Genomic DNA, 21,768 nt, shown 5'->3' on the forward strand with positions numbered 1-21,768 from the left:
TCTATATCTATCTCTCTATCTATCTCTATATCTACTGTATCTCTATATCTATCTATCTCTATATCTACAGTATCTCTATATCTATATCTATCTATCTATCTCTATATCTATCTATCGCTCTATCTATCTATCTATATCTATCGCTCTATCTAGCTATCTCTATATCTATCTATCTCTATCTATATCTAGCTATATCTCTCTCTATATCTATCTATCTATTTCTATCTGTATATCTATCTCTATATCTATCTCTATTTATCTGTCTATCTCTATATCTATCTATCTATATCTCTCTATATCTATCTGTCTGTCTATCTCTATATCTATCTATCTCTATCTATCTCTATATCTATCTATCTCTATATCTATCTATCTCTATATCTGTCTATCTCTATATCTATCTATCTCTATCTATATCTCTCTATATATCCATCTATCTATCTCTATCTGTATATCTATCTATATCTATCTATTTCTATCCCTATATCAATCTCTATATCTATCTCTCTATCTATCTGTCTATCTCTATATCTATCTCTATATCTATCTATCTATCTATCTATCTCTATCGCTATATCTATCTCTATCTATTTCTATCTCTAGCTATCTATATCTCTCTCTATATCTATCTATCTATCTATGTGTCTATCTATCTATCTGTCTCTGTCTGTCTATCGCTATATCTATCCCTATAGCAATCTCTCTATCTATCTCTATCTATCTCTATCTATCTATCTCTATCTATCTATCTCTATATCTATCTATCTATCTATCTATCTATCTCTATATCTATCTCTATATCTATCTATCTATCTCTATATCTATCTATCTCTATATCTATCTATCTCTATTTCTATCTCTAGCTATCTATATCTCGCTCTATATCTATCTATTTCTATCTGTATATCTATCTATATCTATCTATCTCTATCTATTTCTATATCTATCTGTCTCTATCTTAGATATAGAGATAGATCGAGAGATATAGAGATAGATTTAGATAGATATAGAGAGATAGATAGATATAGAGATAGATAGATATAGATAGTCTATCTATCTCTATACCTATCTATAGCTATCTATATCTATCTATATGTATATTATCTTTATATCTATCTATCCATCTATCTATCTTCTATCCATAGATCTATTTATCCTTTATCTATCCATCTATCTCTATATCTATCTATAGCTATATATATCTCTATCTATTATCTTCATATCCATCTATCCATCAATCTATCTATTTATCCCCTATCTATCTATCTATCTATCTATCTATCTATCTATCTACCTATCTATCTCTATCTATCTCTATCTATCTGTATCTATTTATAGCTATCTATTTCTATATATCTATCTCTATATCTATCTATTTATCCATTATCTATCTTCTATCTATCTATCTATTTATCTAGTGTTATACCCTATGAGGGGGCAGCATTATATTTTATGAGGAGGTACATTATACCCTATGAGGGGGCAGCGTTATACCCTATGAGGGGGCAGCGTTATACCCTATGAGGGGGTGCGCTATACCCTATGAGGGGGTGCGCTATACCCTATGAGGGGGTGCGCTATACCCTATGAGGGGGCAGCGTTATACCCTATGAGTGGGGGAAGCATTATACCCTAAGAGGGGGTGCATTATACCCTATGAGGGGGCTACATTATATTCTATGAGGGGGCTGCTTTATATTCTATTAGGGAGGCTACCCCAACTCCTGCTACATAACTAAGACCTGTACTACCTTATATTATACCCGGATATTAGCGCGTTTTACCACACAATTGGTGGTCTTGTATTTATTTCTATGTAGCTACATAGTGGGCCCCAAGAATGATTTTCTCTGGTGGGCCCAAGGTGCTCCAGTCCGACGCTGGTGGTATCAATCACCCTGCTTCTGTTACCGTCCCCTGATTACATCTTTTGTTCAGTGAACAAAGCAATGTGGACTGAAGATGTAAAGCGGTGGAGACAGAAGTGTGGTTGCGTGATAGTTGTTCCTCACTAGATACTGAAACAAAAAGTCATTAGGGAATGGTGGTGAAAAGATCTCTGTTAAGTGACAGCAGTGCCGCTGCCAGATGAGCCTTCATTTTAGGACAGAAAAGGAAGCAGTGGGAGCGATGGCAACCCCAGCCCTTTGATCTTTTTGAAAATACTAACACAGGAAGTAAGAAAAAAAAAGACTGGAAGTTAGAGAGGGAATAGTAGGGATTTTTTAATTGAAGTAACTTAGAAAAGTGGTTAGATTATTATGTAATTAGACATGTGAAATTTGCTTTTAGTCTCGGAGAACCTCTTTTAAAATGCATTTAATTATATTGGCCTTTTTAATGTTCCTGTTTAAGTTACCATTTATTATTAGTTGAGATTAACCCTTTTAATTGGAAACTTGGCTATCAATGTACTCTTTTGTGCACAGATGTATTTTTCACCTTTGTGTGGCTTTGTTCATATATATTCGAGTATATATTATTCTAGCGAATCTGTCAGCACAGAGCGACTGTTCAAACCAAGTAAACTGTGATCCAAATTATTATGCAAAAAGAGATTAGGAGTGATAAGGTTAGAATTTTTTTGTTTGTCATTTAAACTCATTAATGGTGATGTGTGTCAGGGCTCTTTATATCACTGAAAGCAATTGCAGATACCTGTGCAAATTAGTTTGGCAGGTGTGTCCAAATAAAGGCAAGACTACTTAAGAAGGCTGTTCCACATTATTAAGCAGCCTACATTTTTTGCCAAAATGGGAAAGAAAAAGGTTGTGTCGGCTGCTGAGAAGCAACAAATTGTGGAGTATTTAGGTCAAGGCATGACTACAATCAACATTGCCAAGACACTTCATCGTGATAATCGCACAATCAAGAAGTATGTAGCGGATTCCCAGCACACACGTGTGCATGCTGATAAGGAAAAATTGAGGACTCTTTCCAACAGGCAATTGCGTCAGGTTAAAAGAGCAGCTGCAAAAATGCCTTGTCATAGCAGCAGACAAGTTTTTGAAGCTGCTGGTGCCTCCAACGTCCCCCAAACAACAAGATGCAGGGTCCTTCTGAGGTTTGCAGCTGTGCATAAGCCATCCTGTCGACCACCTCTATCCATTGCACACAAGCAGAAACGGCTCCAGTGGGCCAAACGATACATGAAGACTGACTTCCAAACTGTTTTGTTCACCGATGAGTGCCGTGCAACGCTCGATGGTCCAGATGGATGGAGTGGAGGATGGCTGGTTGATGGACACCCCATGAAAACACGGCTAAGGCGCCAACAAGGAGGAGGTGGAGTAATGTTTTGGGCTGGAATCATGGGGAGAGAGATTGTCGGCCCCTTTAGGATCCCTGAAGGGGTAAAGATGAACTCCATAATCTATGTGGAGTTTCTAAAACAGCACTTCCTGCCATGGTTCAAGAGGAAGAACCGTGCTTTCCGCAGCAAGATCATTTTCATGCATGATAATGCACCGTCTCATGCTGCAAATAACACATCTGCATCTCTGGCTGCTATGGGCATAAAAGAGGACAAACTTATGGTGTGGCCACCATCTTCCCCTGACCTCAACCCCATTGAGAACCTCTGGAGCATCATCTAAAGGAGTGTCTATGATGGCGGGAGGCAGTTCACATCTAAGCAACAGCTCTGGGAGGGTATTCTGTCCACATGCAAAACAACTGAAGCACAAACCATCCAAAAACTGACAAATTCAATGGACGAGAGAGTTCAGAAGCTTCTTTCCAACAAGGGGTCCTATGTGCAAATGTAACATCACCTAGTATAAAGTTTTGACTTGAAAACTGTTTGATTTCATTTTGTAATAAGCTGATAATGCTTATAATTTCACAATTGCCCTTTTTTTTGTTCAAAATAAAAAGGTTGAAAACTCTGCTGTGCAAAATAATTTGGAACATGCATTTTGAGTGTTTCTTATTTTTAAAAATATACTGTTTTCATAGGCAGTTTGTTCAAAAACATTGCAATTATACTAGAATATTAGATGACTGGAAAATAACAATGACTGCAATTCATATAGGTAATTTAGAGAAAATATGAGGAAATATTTTTTGCATAATAATTTGGAACACATTGTATAGGTGCTTAGTACACCCTTCATGGATCTATAAAGCCAGAGATTTCAATAAAAAATAGAGGGGCGGGTGTAGATAGAGATGAGACAAGTAGATGGAACTGACACTGAACTGTTTGGCCAGGTCAAGAGGGCACTGAGAGCCTGTACTTGGTTTGAACAGTCATTGTGTGCCCACAGGCTCCCTTTAACTATTATCTGTTGTAATTTCAGAGCACAGGACTCCTTGTGGATGTCAGTATCTCAGATTACTCAATAGTAATTAAATTTTCAGATTACTATGAAGGAGCTGCACCTGCATTGATCATGAATCATACACCTCGATCTAAATTGACGTATAGTCAGAGGTAGGACAAGTAAATGACATGCTGTGTTGATTTATTATGTGGATGTTGTCGAGTGGGGGTTTACACACAGGGCCTGATTCGTCAATACCTGTTTGTTCACGCCAGTCTTGATGAGGAAAAGTGCTATAGTCGGACACTTCTGATTCGTGTAAAGTCTTTAGCCTCATCCTAAATCAGGAGCAGAAGACTAGTAGTGTGCCCCTCGCCTCACCACAGCTTATCATGCCCCCGCCCTGCCCCAGCTCCACCTGCCTTGTTGGGCCTGGGCGAAAATTGTTTGAGAATGCCAGAATTCATCAAATATTAGCGCAGCCTTGAGTTGCAACAAAAGTTTGCGACCTTTTCAAAGCTTTTTACACAAGAATACTGGCATAAAAGCTTTCATGAAGTGAGCATAATATGCTGAATTGTTCCCATTTTGCAAAAAAAAAAAAAAGCAACAAAAATGGCTTGTATCAATACACCCATAAAGTTTTTCTTGCATCCTACAAATCTAATTTTACATTTTTGGGGGTTAAAATAATAAAGCAGAATTAAACTACATGTTAAAATACTGTATTCTTTACAGTGGTATTGAAGAGGAGACTGTACTTATGCCTGGAGAAACCAAACTGTTTGCCTGGGCTGATCCAACAGGAACCAAAAAACTGATGTGGACATATAGCCAGAACAAGGGGGAGCTTGACCTGTTAAAGGTATAATAGCCAATACGAGGGTATACAAATGGGTGCTTGTCTCCGTTTTCCTCTTTCTTGCATCAATGCGCTTTCTTATATGGATTTTTACAAGACTAAAAGATATTTTTATAGGATACCTGCAACCATTAGACTTTTTATTTGTCATAAGGTTACTGTAACAGAGAAAGGCCAGGAGATTGCAGCGTCTAAACTGTGCAGGTTTTCTTTGCTCTGGCATTGCTAGGGTTTATCAGTTCAAGTGCTCTCCATCGTGGATTGCCTCAGCTGTTCTGTGTTGGACACTCCCCTCTTGTATATATGCTTGTCACTGGCATTTGGACATTTCTATTGATCATTCATTCTGCCTGGTTTGGAGTTGGATAAGTTGTTTGGTGTTCATAGTTGGAGTTTGGAGAGTTCTGGCGATTTCTGTGTGATGTTTGTTTGCGTGTTCATTTTCATCCTCTCCTATTTGATTTCACCTACTTTACCCTCCCCTCTGTTCCACTCACTCTGTTTGATGAGTGTATTTTGTATAATTGTAGTTTTCATTTATCCCTGTTTTACTTTCATTGTCTGTCTGGTTAGTGTAATCCTATATAATTCGGCCCCACAATGGTAAGGAAAAGTCAGGCGCATAGCAAGGCATGTGACCCTGGTGTCTCCACCTTCCATGGTAATCCGGGGAACAGGGAAAGACTAGGGCGACCCCTAGCGTGAGGGATGGGGAAAGGAGCCCCTTTCCCTGAGAAATCCTGAAACAGTACCTTAACTTCTTTGCACGGTTGTCTAATAGCCTGTTTTGATGTAACATGTATATGTGAAATTATGAATTGCTTTATCACTTTTGCAAGTATCAACACATATTTTTAGATACCATTTGATGTATATAGAGAATAAGAAATCTAATTGTAGCAGTTCGGTATTTTTTTTATCAGAAAAAAAATCTCTTATTTTCTCACCTAAATAAATTATTTTCACACTGTATTACTTAATGTTTTCAGGATGAAAGTGGGCAGTTTGCTTACAATCAAGAAATTCAGATTCACTGGGTGTCATTCCTTGATGGGCGTCAGAGAGTATTGCTTTTCACTGAAGATGTGGCTTTAGTGACCAAGGCACGCCAAGCTGAAGAAATGGAGCAACCAGATCAGGAAATAAATATATCCATTCACAGTTTGGGGCTTTCTCTAATTAACAACGAGACCAAACAAGAGATTTCTTACATAGGAATCACAAGGTAAATGTTAATTAGACCTTTCATCTAATCACTGTTATAGCTTGGAAGATTGTAAGTGATTTGTATTACTAGCTTTTTTCCAAAATTTAAAGACAAGCATTTTCCTTGTTGCCTTTGCCTTTCTCTCAGGTTTATTTTGTTGTACATACTGTTTGGTTAATTAAAGTAAATCTCTTGCCAAGACAAACAGGAAGACGAATAATCTAGATTTACAGTACTAGAATGAAATTGGTGATGTAGGAGACTTGCTTTTTTGAGATATTGTTTCATAAGTGTTCTATTTCTAGGGGATGTTTCATGCAAGTCACCTCTTAAAAATCTTACCGGGAGTCTGTCGGTAGGACTTCAACCTCCAAGCTATTTATATGCATATGTAGCTCTTTCAAAGACCAGTGCAATAGTACCTTTACATGGCCAATCTGCCCCTACTTTACTGAGAAATCCATGTTTGAATTGATATGAAAATTTGGGTGTAGATCTGAAACCTTTGTCACTCCAGCTCTATTGCTCACCCAACATTGCCTCCTGACTGATAGGCTGTATGCTGTGTATTTATATGCAAACGAACTGTTAGTGAAGGCAGAGGTGGCGCTGGGCGGGCAAAAGAGATGGACTGGCAAAGACTTCAAGTCAGAAATAGATCTTCAACCTCATTTTCATATGAATTCAAATGCTGATTTCTCAGTGACTGAGGAACGGACTGGTCATGTGAAGGTATTGCTGAATGTGCCTTTGAAATTGCTACATACATACACAAATAGTTTGGGCTGTGAAAATCATGCTGACAGATTCCCTTTAGGTGATGATATATTTTCCTGAAAATGGATAACTGTTGGATTTTTGCGTGCAGCTCAGGTGTTATCTGGGAGCAAATGCCAAAACGGAAGTGGAAGCCCTTTAACCAGAAACAGATTCTTCAACTAGAACAAGCCTATGAGAAATATCTCACTGGGGAACAATGCAGATGGACAAAATTAGATGACAAATTTGAGGTGTGTATGGGTTTCTTGTGTGGGCTGATCTTACTAAAGTCGATCTATCATCAGAATATGACCTATTAATTAAATCAGATGTGAAATGTATTTTCGGAAACATTTTGGCAACGTCTTTTTTTTTTTTCTTGGCTCGATCGGTGTTAAAAAAAAAAAAAAAAAATATATATATATATATATATATATATATATACAGTCATATGTAAAAGTTTGGGCACCCCTATTAATGTTAACCTTTTTTCTTTATAACAATTTTGGTTTTTGCAACAGGTATTTCAGTTTCATATATCTAATAACTGATGGACTCAGTTTTATTTCTGGATTCAAATGAGGTTTATTGTACTAACAGAAAATGTGCAATCTGCATTTAAACAAAATTTGACCGGTGCAAAAGTATGGGCACCCTTATCATTTTCTTGATTTGAACACTCCTAACTACTTTTTACTGACTTCCTGAAGCACTAAATTGGTTTTGTAACCTCATTGAGCTTTGAACTTCATAGCCAGGTGTATCAAATCATGAGAAAAGGTATTTAAAGTGGCCACTTGCAAGTAGTTCTCCTATTTGATTCTCCTATGAAGAGTGGCATCATGGGATCCTCAAAGCAACTCTCAAATGATCTGAAAACAAAGATTATTCAACATAGCTTTTCAGGGGAAGGATACAAAAAGTTGTCTCAGACATTTAACCAGTCAGTTTCCACTGTGAGGAACATAGTAAGGAAATGGAAGAACACAGGTACAGTTCTTGTTAAGCCCAGAAGTGGCAGGCCAAGAAAAATATCAGAAAGGCAGAGAAGAAGAATGGTGAGAACAGTCAAGGACAATCCACAGACCACCTCCAAAGACCTGCAGCATCATCTTGCTGCAGATGGTGTCACTGTGCATCGGTCAACAATACAGCGCACTTTGCACAAGGAGAAGCTGTATGGGAGAGTGATGCGAAAGAAGCCGTTTCTGCAAGCACGCCACAAACAGAGTCGCCTGAGGTATGCAAAAGCACATTTGGACAAGCCAGTTACATTTTGGAAGAAGGTCCTGTGAACTGATGAAACAAAGATTGAGTTGTTTGGTCATACAAAAAGGCGTTATGCATGCGCTGTATTGTTGACCGATGCACAGTGACACCATCTGCAGCAAGATGATGCTGCAGGTCTTTGGAGGTGGTCTGTGGATTGTCCTTGACTGTTCTCACCATTCTTCTTCTCTGCCTTTCTGATATTTTTCTTGGCCTGCCACTTCTGGGCTTAACAAGAACTGTACCTGTGTTCTTCCATTTCCTTACTATGTTCCTCACAGTGGAAACTGACTGGTTAAATCTCTGAGACAACTTTTTGTATCCTTCCCCTGAAAAGCTATGTTGAATAATCTTTGTTTTCAGATCATTTGAGAGTTGTTTTGAGGAGCCCATGATGCCACTCTTCATAGGAGAATCAAATAGGAGAACTACTTGCAAGTGGCCACTTTAAATACCTTTTCTCATGATTTGATACACCTGGCTATGAAGTTCAAAGCTCAATGAGGTTACAAAACCAATTTAGTGCTTCAGGAAGTCAGTAAAAAGTAGTTAGGAATGTTCAAATCAAGAAAATGATAAGGGTGCCCATACTTTTGCACCGGTAAAATTTTGTTTAAATGCAGATTGCACATTTTCTGTTAGTACAATAAACCTCATTTGAATCCAGAAATATCACTGAGTCCATCAGTTATTAGATATATGAAACTGAAATACCTGTTGCAAAAACCAAAATTGTTATAAAGAAAAAAGGTTAACATTAATAGGGGTGCCCAAACTTTTACATATGACTGTGTGTGTATATATATATATATATATATATATATATATATATATATATATATATATATATATACACATATACACACACTTTTTTTCCTTTTTTCCGCCTTTTTGCCTATTGTTGGCTTATTAAACCTATTTGAATGAGTGGTCCTGGGTTATCAGTCATGTATAGAGGTGTTACCTGTCATTGTAATCCCGCCTCTGCTGATATGTTAAGTTTTGTAAACTCTTCCTGAAGGGACAGGAAGTGTCTAAAATAGCCTGTGTAAAAATGGCAGGATTACTAGGTTTTTTTTATTAATAAAATGTCAGCAGGATTTTGCACAGTAACCTACAGACAGTGTCAGGTTGGCGCCGTTGTACTGATTAAAATGATACCTGGGTTGATGAAATCCGTTTTGTGGTTGTTGAGTAATTTTTATTTTCAGTTTTGAGTTAAGATTCTCGTGCTCCGGGGCGGCCTGTGGGGGGTCTTAATGTGGTTCTCTGATTAGGTATTCATCTGTATGGCTTCTGACTGGTCACTGATCCCTCGGTGACCTGCCCCCTATTTTACATACTGCATAGAGTTAAGGTTTGAAACAAAAAAAAAAAAATTACATTGTTCATAAAGGCGGCGGAGCCTGTGCAGGTTCCTGACAGATTCCCTTTAAAGATTGTGAAACGAAGGAAAAAAACATTGCCAAAAATGTTTTAAAAATGTATGTAATGCAGAATCCTTATTTACACAATATGTCAATTATCTGACCAGCATTTCCCTTTAATCTATATCTTAATCATATGTAGGTCAGCTTCAGTTGTATGGAAATGCGCTCACCAGTGAAATGCAAAATCAGAAGAAGCTTCCTCTCTGGTATCCATATAGAACTGAAGCAGTCTCCACATCAAAGAAGTTTACGGGCTCAATTATACTGGCTACAGGTGAAGTCAAGTTTATACACAAAATGAATTAAAATTGTCTATTTCACTTTCAACAAAAAGTTACTTATATTTGAAAGATTTTCTACAAATAATCTTTAATATCTGTTGACGCATAAACCTTCTCTGTTATTTTGCTTGATTGCCATCAATTTTGGTTTGAATAGTTTAACCCTTGGACGATTTTCTGTTTTTTTGTTGTTGTTTTTTCCTTCCCTTCTTCCAAGAGCCATCTTTTCTTATTTTTTTTTATCTGATTCATTTTATCATATGATGTACTGGAAAGTGGGAAATAATTTCTAAGTGCGTTGAAATTGCAAAAAAAAAAAAAAAAAGTCTAAGTCCACAATTTTTTTTTTTTTTTTAAATAATAAACACAATTTTCGGGTAGATACAATAATTTGATCGCCTCTTATAGCAGGGTTGCAGCGGCCCAAGAAACAGTAATTCTGGCTTTTTTTGTATGTGTGTGTTTTTTCTTTTCATTACGCTGTTTGCCAATTGGATAAATTTATTTTATGTTTTGATAGATAGAACTTTTCCGAACACAGCAATGACAAATATGTGTATATTTTTATTTCTTTTTTTTATGGGACAAAAAAGGATGATTTGAACTTTTTTGTATTTACCGTATTAGTTCCCTTAGGGGACTTGCAGCTGCTATCATATGATCGCTTGTGGTATACATAGCAGGGCATCAGCAGTAAACGATCAAATTACTATTGTTGAATAGTACTTAAAGGGAATCTGTCACCCTTTTTATGAGCTGCCGGCATTGACATCAGGGGCTTATCTACAGCATTCTGTAATGCTGTAGGTAAGCCCCCGATGTAACCTGAAAGATAAGAAAAACACGTTAGATTATACTCACCGGAGGGGGCGGTCCGATGTGTGTCGCGGTCCGCAGGGCTGTGGAGTCGGTAAGCCAAACCTGCGACTCCGACGACTCAATTTCCCTTACACCGACTCCAACTCCGACTCCACGACTCCGACTCCCACACATATTGCTTATATTTAAGTGAAAAATTTATTGTAGTACAATGTGAACCTCAGACATTTAATCATTTTTATGATCCAATAATCAAGATATTTAGATAGAACAGAATATATATTGGTGTACTACCCGGTTTTCATTCTTTTTGGTACAGATACGATATGGATAGACAGAGATGGATGGATAAATGGATAGATAGAGCAGATTTCTAATCTGCTTTTGCTATTGAAAACATTATCTATGAGCTCAAAAACCTTTCAGGTGATGCAGTTTTTTAAAAAGATGATCAGCTTTTGCAGCTGAAAAACGTATCCTCAAAAAACACAGGAAAAACACTGTGTGTGAATGTAGCCTTAGATCAGGAATATAACAGCCATTTATAGGACATTTCATAACTTTCCCAAACTCCTATGAAAAATTATTCAGCACATCCTGCATTGAATTACTGTACCCAATTTATTATATATTTTAGGAGTCGGTCCATTTTATACCGACTCCAACTCCGACTCCACCAAAATGAGCACCGACTCCATGACTCCGACTCCACAGCCCTGGCGGTCCGGTCCGACGCCTCCCGTCTTCATACGATGCCGTCCTCTTCTTCCCTTCCTGTAGTTGAATAAAGACCACTGGAATAATAATTGTTCATAGTGATTCGCAGCGTGAATTGTCTGACCACTTTTTTTCCTATCCTACAGCCTAGTAAGTGGCACATTGTAATCATTGTCTGTGCTACTTCATTATTGTTGTCTCAGGTTGCATTGTAAAAGCCTGGTGACAGATTCCCTTTAAAGGTGTCAGGATATCTCATGGTGGAGTCCAGTCCTTTGAAGAAGACTCCACTCTTCAAATGCTTTCATATGATTATTGGGGACAAGAAAGACTGACTAGGAATGTTCTGTTCCTGATAATCGTTCAGTGTATACAGGATGCCAATCATTCAACAAAGAGCAAAATGCTTGTTAGTCGGGTGAAATGATCTTTTGGCGAACTGAAAAGATCATTGTTCTCGGCAATACCTTGTCCTGTGTAAACAGAATATGTGCTGCCGAAGACAATAGCAGCCAGTGCTCACAGAACAATCTTTGCCTGATCGTTCTGCGCTCATCTAAGGAGTGGTCAAACTGTTTAAATAGGATACTCAGCTTCCACCAATTGGACAACGTTGCTGATTGGAGATAATTTAACTCTTGACAGTAGGCTGGTGAAAACCAAGTTTTAGTTATGGAGCAGAGCCACAGCTGCTCCACTTTCAGCACAAACATGTAAAGTTTTGCTTTGATGGGATAGCCTTTTTAACACCCTTTATTCCAAAAATATTTTTTATTGATTCCAAAATGAAGAAAACCCTCACAGTATGTAAAGAATAAATCCATGAGCAAAGCTTATCCATATGACGTCTCTCCTTCATGTGATGCAAGGACAATTTTTAGTCAACTAATTATATAACATGAACCCCGAAGTAATAATGTGATATGGATGAGCTTTCCTTGCAGTCATGTTTCGTGCTTCCTCAGAGATTTAGTGGATTATGTTGTTTTCCTTGGCAGGTGGATAACCAGCTTCCTGGTTCGATGTTTCCTGCCGTCTTCCATCCAGTTGCACCTCCCAAATCCATTGCTTTAGACTCTGGTAAAAATCATTATTTTCTGTGCTAAGTTCAAGGTCTTTACCTGCACCAGCACGTCACCTTCACTATATAGTAAGGCTATGTTCACACATTGCGGAAAATATCCACTGCTGATTTGACTACAAATCCGCAAGGTATCTGCATGGAATCCACAGACAGAATCCACATCTGATACTTGCGGATTTCACCCTACTCCATTTACTAAGCATTAAATAGGATGAAAACCGCAATGAAAATCCACACAACAACAAGCATGCTATAGATTTGATATCTGTATCATGCTTTCATTTTTGTGGTATTTTAATTCCGCAACATGTGACTTGAATTATGTGGAAACCCGTTTACTTATATTATACTGGAAATTGCTGCAGATTTGAGATGTGTGAACTTGGCCTAAAACATAATTTTTTGTTTGTTTTCCTTGTTTTATTTTTATTTTTTTGCTCAAACTGTTTACCATAATCTTAAGCAGCACAAAAACAACTACAAGTATGTAAATTTTAATAATTATTTACTGTATAGGTCAAGAATATACACTGCTCAAAATTAATAAAGAGAACACTGAAAAACAGAATATAACGCCAAGTAAATCAAACTTCTGTGAAATCAAACTGTCCACTTAGGAAGCATCACTGATTGACAATTAGGCCTCCAGCCTCTGGACACTATGCTGACACAGCAAACCTTCTTGCCACGGCTCGCATTGATGTGCCATCCTGGATGAGCTGCACTACCTGAGCCACTTGTGTGGGTTGTAGAGTCTGTCTCATGCTACCACGAGTGTGAAAGCAGAACCAACATTCAAAAGTGACCAAAACATCAGCCGGAAAGCATTGGTACTGAGATGTGGTCTGTGGTCCCCACCTGCAGAACCACTCCTTTATTGAGGGTGTCTTGATAATTGCCAATAATTTCCGTCTGTTGTCTATTCTTTTAGCACAACAGCATGTGAAATTGATTATCAATCAGTGTTGCTTCCTAAGTGGACAGTTTGATTTAACAGAAGTTTGATTTACTTGGAGTTATATTCTGTTGTTTAAGTGTTCCCTTTATTTTTTTGAGCAGTGTACAAAAGGCATATATTTTACATCAATAGTACATGTAGTGTACGGTCTGCTTGGACATGGGAATATCTTAAGATGGCCATACACTTTAGATGGTTATCAGCCAAATGATGGTTCAGCTGACAACCATCTCTGCCAACTCTCATACACAGGAGCGTTGGTTCGGCTGAACACTCCTGTGTTCTCTATGAGAGAGACTCCGACTGACACATCAGCTGGCAGCTAATCTCCGGACGAACAATACGATTGGCTTTGTGAAATTGTACATGCACGATCAACATTTCTTCCAGCCATCAGTAGGCCATTGCCTCCATATACATTACACTGATGGCCCACTCCATCTGTATTGGTGGGTTTGACAGACATTAGTCTAACATACATGGGGGCCTTTACTATATCAGCATTGTTGGTTTTCTATTGTCCATTAATATGAATGGAACTGATAAAATCAGTCATTTATGCTCATGTTTTTCAAGGATGCAATTTCTTCATATTCTTTTTTTTGTCTTGGCAGAACCAAAGCCATTTATAGATATCAGCATCATAACAAGATTTAATGAATTTAGTAAAGTCATGCAGTTTAAGTAAGTACATAGCCTGGGAAAAAAATGTGTGACGTGTGTTTACAACAGCAACTTGTTTTTCATTGCAAATTATTTTGGTACAAATCAATTTTCAGCTTACTTATTTATGTTGACATGTTTCCATAAAGGTACTTCATGGTCCTTATCCAGTGTATGGCTCTGAAGATTGACCAAGGCTTTCTGGCAGCAGTCATAGGGTTGTTCACTCCTTCCAGCCTTCCAGAAGTTGAGAAACAACGGGTAAGTCAGGGGTCTCATACTTAGCTTAATATGTGGGCTGCACATGGAAAATAAATTTTGAAGGGCCACATTCTTTGCAGGATGAGATGACATTTTTAGTGATATCATATTTTTTTATATGTATAACTTTTGATGATTTTTTTTTTTAACATTTTTGGCAAATTTATTTTATTCTTATGGCATGCATCTTATGAGTTAAGGTACAGTTTTATAGCTTGGATCATCACAAATGCGGTCATAACAAATGTGCACTTTTTTATGTTCTTTAGTTTATACATAAAACAGAATTTTTAGTGCCAAAATATCTTTCATACTTTATTTTTATTTTTTTTTACATTTTTACCACTTTTTTTCCTTTTTGTGGCCCTCAGTTACTTGCATGTTTTCCAACTATTGTTGTACAATTAGTACCATATAGTAATTCTGACCAACATCTTCTAGTAATGGCCCCATCTTGGTTCTCAACTTAAATGGAAAGAGAACACTGAGTCTATGTGTGGTAATAGCAGGTACGCAGGATGCAGTGATGAAACGCAAGACTGATTTGTGCTTTGGATAATGACTTTTATAAATGGAAGCCACTAGGGCTATCCTAAGCAACCAAACAAAGTAACAGCAATTATCCTCGCAGGGGCTCAACACAAACAAACACTATTAAGGTGAACACGACTACCCCGGCAAAGGCCGGTTACTATAGGGCCGCGATATGGCCGAGTACGGGTCCTTAGTTCTATTGTGTCACTTATCCATCCTGACGTCCCTCGGTGTCTCGGATGATGTAGCTGCGGATTCGCTGCTGCAGCGCCCAGCTGCTGAAGATCTGGCATAGTCTTCGGGCACCCCAGCGCCCAGGAGGGGTTGGGGCACAACATGCCCTGGTTGAGTCCTTTGATGAGGTGACCCCCTGTAAAGACAGCAGGGTTCCAGGAGGGGTTGGGGCACAACAGGCCCTGGGTGAGTCCTTTGATGAGATGACCCCCTGTAAAGACAGCGGGGTTCCGCTCGTAAGCGGGTTCAGGGAGACTCCAGTCCCCAAGCAGGGGTGTGTCGCAGTTACTAGGAGTGGCGGTTGGTAGGCCGCGTGCACGCCCTGCTGCTGGGCAAAGAGTTTTTCTGTTGGCGAGGAGCAGGCCCCAACTGCCGACTGCAGCGGGGTGATGGCGGCTGCGGACGGTGACGGACAAGCCACAGCTGCGGGCTGAAGCGGGGCGGCAGCGTCAGCGAGCAGGCCGCAACCGCGGGCTGGAGTGGAGCAGCAGCGGCCGCGAGAGGCAGCGGACAGGCCGCAACGGGCTGGAGCACAGCGGCAACGGCCGCGGATTGGAGTGAAGCGGCAGTCTCTGGTCGGTCCCCGAAGGCCACTGTAAATCTCCCCTCTGTTGCTGGTCTCCTCTCTGGTCACTGTTTTTCCCTATGGGTCTCTCATGCCCCCACAGTCTCTTGCTCCGTGTCTGCTGTTCTGCCAACTGCCTCCCTTGCGCGCTCTCTGCCCCTTTTATACTCGCCCCTCCCCTTGCTGTACTGTCCCTCTCAGCCGTCCACCTTCCTCCTCCGTACCCCGGATACAGTTCCCCTGGAACCTATATGGCGGCCCCCTTGGTTCCGGCCCGGACACTCTGCGGGGGCCCTCCTCCCTACACTCCCCCATCCTGTATGCTCGCCAGTCCTCGGGCGAGGGCCTTATTAAACTTGGGTTGGTCTGTGGAGATGTCAGTTTTTGTTGCCATATGAACTGGTCCTGTTCGTATCTTTTGGGGGGTTTGCCAGCCGTTGACCGCTCGGAGCGTCTAAGTTCGACTAGGGTGGAGTCTTCTGGGGTGGTGGTCGGTGGTGGACTAGCTGGTTCGGGCAGGCTAATTGGGTCAGTTGAGTTGTCATTGAGTGGAGAGCCCATGGATATCGTGGGGAAGTCTTCGTCGTCCAGGTCCCAGACCACTGGCAATGGTTCAGAGACCTGAGGAGTAGGTTCAGGTTGTACCGAGTCGGTGGAAGTACATGGGCGTAACATATTACGGAGTGCTATGCGAGTGGGCAGTGTTCTGTCTTCCTCGGGTCGTATTTCGTATACAGGTCCTTCAGGGCTTATACGGCGTAGAACTCGGTAGGGACGCTCTTCCCAGCGTGGCTCTAAATTGTTCTGGGGGCATTGGTCTAGTACGAGTACCCGGTCTCCAGTTTGGAGATTGGGGGGTGGAGGCAGATTCCTCCCTCGGTGCTCTAAGTCCTGGAGTTTTGTATGAACAATTCGGTGGAAGGTTTGCAACCGGTGTCGGTGATTTCGTACCCACGATGATACTCGCGTTCAGTGCTGGGGCTCCACTGGGTCCAATTCTACCTCTGTGATCCCTTTGCCATCTCGCCCAAATAGCAGGGAGTAGGGGATATAGCCAGTAACTCGGTGCACCCGGTTGTTATAGACCCATACTAATTCAGGGACATATTCAGGCCAGTGTGCCTTCTTGTCACTCTCCAAGGTACGCAACATTTGAATTAATGTCCGATTAAATCGTTTGCAGGCCCTGTTTCCCTGCGGGTGGTATGGTATGGTCCGGGATTTGTCGATACCATAGAGACGATGTAGCTCCTCCATAACTTTTCCCAAGAAGCATGCTCTTTGGTCGGAATGTATTCGTTGAGAGCAGCAGTACATTTGAATGAAATTTCTACAAATTGCAGAGGCGGCCGACTCCGCGGTTTGGTCTTGAGTGGGAGTGACCACGGCGAACTTAGTAAAATGGTCCACCATGACGAGGCAGTGTTCGTACCCCTGGAATGCAGGACTAATGGTCAAGTAATCCACCGTCAGCTCAGTAGCTCGAGGGGCGCTGAGGTCACTCGTTTGCACTGGGGCTCGCTGTGCGGGCGGTTTGGCTAACTCACATAGGCGGCAGGCACAGCAAGTCTCGTCCACAGCAGCATGCAAGCGTGGATGGTAAATTTTCTGCTGCAACCATTGCAAAGTCTTTTGAGCCTCGAAGTGTGCCCCTTTTTCGTTGGCTTCTCGGACCAGTTCGTTGAGTTGGATTCCAGGCACTACTACCTGCCAAGTTGTCGTAGATGTTGCCCGTGATATTGTTTTACGATACAATAGTCCCTTTCTGATGACCAATCTCTCCCATTGTCATAACATCAGCAACATATCCTGAGTCAAAGTCTGTCTTTGAGAGTCAGTGGGTAGTTTACCGGCGGCTACCCATCGTCGTAGGAGCCCAATTTCTTCGTCGTCTTTCTGCTGTTGGATCCATCTATCACGGGATTGATCCAGCATTCCCTTTAGGGTTTCCGAGGGGGATACTTCCTGGGTGGCAACTGTGAGCACGGCGGCTGTGAGGGCGAACGGTGTCTCTTCCCCTTCCAGTTGATCGTCTCGACTTTTTCCTGGGGTTGTATGTTGGATTCTGGAGAGGGCATCAGCGTGTACATTTTCATCCCCACTTTTATAGATGATCTTGTAGTTGAATTTGGCCATCCGGGCCACCCACCTCTGTTCCAGAGCCCCCAGTTTGGCGTTCTCCAGATGGGCCAGCGGGTTGTTGTCAGTCCGCACCACCACTTCGGAGCCCACCAGGTACTCTGCGAATCGCTCCGTTATGGCCCACACTACTGCGAGGAGCTAGAGCTTGAAGGTGCTGTAATTGTCAGGGTTGCACTCGGAATCTTGAAGTGATCGGCTTCCATAAGCGATTACTCTCTCCCGGCCATCTTGAACTTGTGACAATACAGCCCCTAGCCCTTGGAGGCTCCCGTCAGTGTGTAGGATGAACAGTTGCGAGAAATCCACATAAGCTAACACCGGGGCCCTTGAGAGTGCAGCCTTAAGGTCTTGGAAGGCCTCTTCTTGCGGTTGTTGCCACTGGATCTTCCGCCCCGGCGGGAGCCCCTTTCAGCAGGTCGTGCAGGGCTCGAGCTCGATGTGCAAAATTCTTTACGAAACGACGGTAGTATCCGGCCAACCCCAGGAAGGCCCGCACATCTTTTATCATCTCGGGAGTAGGCCATCCCTGGATGGCAGCAACCTTTTCCAGGGACGGTCTTACGCCCTCCGCCGAGACGATATGCCCCAAATATTCGATCTGGGTGTGAAATAGGTGGCATTTCTGGGGTTTTACCTTCAACCCATACTTTTGCAGCCGGCCGAGTACCTGCCCTAACCGCCTCAGGTGGTCCTCAACCATGGCAGCATAAATGATATCGTCTAGGTATATCAACGTGGCCTCAAAATTGAGATCCCCAGACACCACTCCATCAACCGCTGAAAGGTCCCTGGGGCGTTGGCCAGCCCGAACGGCATCCGATTGAACTCAAACAGTCCCATGGGAAGAATGAACGCCGTCTTAGCCCTGTCTTCTTCTGACATGGGCACCTGTCAGTACCCACTAGCCAGGTCTAAAGTCGAGAAGTACGTCGCCTTCTCCAAGGCGGACAAGGATTCTTCTATGCGGGTAGTGGGTACGAGTCTTTGATGGTACAGGCATTCAGCTTTCGATAGTCCACACAGAACCGTAGGGTGCCATCCTTTTTGTAGACCAACACGATGGGAGCCGCCCAGGGTCTTTGGCTTTCTCGGATGACCCACTTTCGTAGCATTTGAGCCAGTAGAGTTTTCACCTCTTGGTAGAGCTGTGGAGGAATTTGCTGATAATGTTCACGAAAAGGGGGCCGCTCCTGCTGTGGGAATCCCATGGGTGATGGCGGTGGTATATCCAAAATCATCCTCGTGACTGGCAAATACCTCTTGGTACTGTCCGAGCAGTGTCTTTATCTGGGAAAGTTGGGCTGAAGTCAGGCCGGAGAGCTCGGCTCGCATTTGTTCCAGGATGTTTCGACCCTTTTCTTGGGTTGAGGTCTCAGCAGCCTGCAGAGTCCGAATAGTCACTACCCAAGGGTCCTCGGGTTGCACTCTTATTTGGACCGCAGAGGCCGGCAGCACCTCTTCCAAAGTCCTGACCAGCTTGGCCATTTCTGCCCGGGGCTTTAGGACGATGTCTTGGTCTTCAAGGGTGACGCAGCGCACCAGGACGGTCCCCTTCCGCACTGTGGTCAGGGAGCGGGTCACCAGTATGCCAGGAGGCAAGCGCTCCGAGCAGCATGGCTCCACCTGCATCTCTACGCCCTCCAATGGTATCAAGGCTGAGGTCGGCAGGGCCACCACTGTTTGTCCAGGGGGCAACACAAGCAGAGGAGCCGCTGGCGCAATGACTTTACCCAGGGCCTCGCCCTCCTGGCAGTCCTGGAGGACTCGCGCTTCCCGTACCAACTGCTGGAATACCTGTCCCTGGGCCGTGCGGGAACCCCACTGCTTCAGGGTCTCGTGCGTGGGGTCATTGAGGAGCAGATTGCCGAACTCCCGCAGTATGTTCATTCCCAGAATGACTGGATGCTGCTTATTGGTTTCCCCTTGGGTCAGGACCACTCCTCGGCAGCCGAGGGATTTACCACACCGTGTCACCTGCACCCACACCACTCCGGCAACAGGGACCGGTAGTTGATTGGCGGCTACCAGTGTGATCATGGACCCCCACTGGGGTCTCGCTGCCTCAGGGATATGCTGTCGGAAATAAGTTGCAGGCATGGTTGTTACTTGCGACCCTGTGTCCAGTAGGCACCGGACGGCACAGCCCTCGACTTCTGCCCATACCACCGGACACTTTGCGACCAAATCTTCGGGACTTCCACCACCCCTGATCGTGGTTTCTGGCTCCGAGCGGCGTCCCCCTAGCCCCAAGCCCTCTAGTTTAACGGCCGCCGGGGGTGGGTATCTCCCACGCCGCCGACACTCTGGCGACGTGGCCCGGCTCCCCGCACTCATAGCACCAGGGTTGCAATGACCGGCCGCTTCGGGTAGGGTGAGGCCCCCAGGGACCGGGATTGAGACTAGGCCGCCCAGTCCCAGACTCTGTCCTGTTTTTCACTTTGGCCAACTCGCCCTTGATGTTATTCAACTCTTGTTTCATCTCCTCTATCCATTTGGGCTCCTCGACAGCGTTCACGGAGGCCTCCACACTCCGGACCTTCCCCACGGGGACCGCCATTCCCTGCTCCTGCTCTCGCGCGCGTGCTTGACTTCCCACCTCTGAGAAGTCCATACGTGGGTTCACTCTGACCTGCTCCCGTAATGCCTGCTTTATTAACGGGTCTCGCAGTCCAGTCACCAACAGGTCGCGTAGGGTAATGTCGATAGGTGCTACCCCTACGCCGTCCTTCCGTTCGATGGCCGTGTATAACTCTTGGAGGACATTCATATACTGGGTGATGGTCTCCCCCTCCCCCTGCATCAGACAGAACAACCGGGTCCTCAACTCTCCCAAGTTGGTTGGGTCCCCATGGGTCTGTTCTAAAATCTGCAAAACGCTACCAAAGGTGTTGCAATGTCCCGGGGGCCTCAACACTACTAAATCCCGAGCCTCCCCGTCTAATGCCATGAGAGCTACTTCGGCTTCCAGGTCAGGAGTCATCGGATGCATCCGAAAGAGTCCTCACATTCGCTCTGTCCAGCTCCATAGCATGGTATTAGAGCCGGAAAACCTTGGCAGGTTGGTTAGCATAGCCCCCCAAATAAAAGCTAGACCGAGGACCCTCGTTATCTGTTGAATTCACAGCCCTGCCCTGCTCTGGGGCGCCGTTGTCCGCGCTCGGAGACAGCATCCTGCCGACTACGCCAAATGTGGTAATAGCAGGTACGCAGGATGCATTGACGAGACGCGAGACTAATTTGTGCTTTGGATCATGACTTTTATAAATGGAAGCCGCTAGCAGGGCTGTGGAGTCGGTAAGCCAAACCTGCGACTCCGACTCCGACTCCTCAATTTCCCTTACACCGACTCCAACTCCGACTCCACGACTCCGACTCCCACACATATTGCTTATATTTAAGTGAAAAATTTATTGTAGTACAATGTGAACCTCAGACATTTAATCATTTTTATGATCCAATAATCAAGATATTTATATAGAACAGAATATATATTGGTGTACTACCCAGTTTTCATTCTTTTTGGTACAGATACGATATGGATAGACAGATATGGATAAATGGATAGATAGAGCAGATTTCTAATCTGCTTTTGCTATTGAAAACATTATCTATGAGCTCAAAAACCTTTCAGGTGATGCAGTTTTTTAAAAAGATGATCAGCTTTTGCAGCTGAAAAACGTATCCTCAAAAAACACAGGAAAAACGCTGTGTGTGAATG

The 21,768-nt window shown here is 42.7% G+C and overlaps 1 protein-coding gene across 2 annotated transcripts in view; it reads left to right on the forward strand.

The window, feature by feature from the left end:
* VPS13C (vacuolar protein sorting 13 homolog C) overlaps positions 1–21,768 on the forward strand; it is a 518,321-nt gene that overhangs the window by 419,006 nt on the left and 77,547 nt on the right. For both annotated transcript variants that reach the window (XM_073579421.1, XM_073579422.1), the window contains 8 exons: positions 4,302–4,435; positions 5,004–5,130; positions 6,117–6,352; positions 7,203–7,344; positions 9,932–10,066; positions 12,608–12,689; positions 14,266–14,335; positions 14,464–14,575. In XM_073579421.1, the coding sequence (XP_073435522.1) occupies positions 4,302–4,435; positions 5,004–5,130; positions 6,117–6,352; positions 7,203–7,344; positions 9,932–10,066; positions 12,608–12,689; positions 14,266–14,335; positions 14,464–14,575 (1,038 nt within the window). The remainder of the gene's footprint in view (positions 1–4,301; positions 4,436–5,003; positions 5,131–6,116; positions 6,353–7,202; positions 7,345–9,931; positions 10,067–12,607; positions 12,690–14,265; positions 14,336–14,463; positions 14,576–21,768) is intronic.

This window comes from Dendrobates tinctorius, unplaced genomic scaffold (genome assembly GCF_039654945.1).
Source record: "Dendrobates tinctorius isolate UK_male_01 unplaced genomic scaffold, ASM3965494v1 ptg000062l, whole genome shotgun sequence".
In the NCBI taxonomy this organism is placed as follows: Eukaryota; Metazoa; Chordata; class Amphibia; order Anura; family Dendrobatidae; genus Dendrobates; species Dendrobates tinctorius.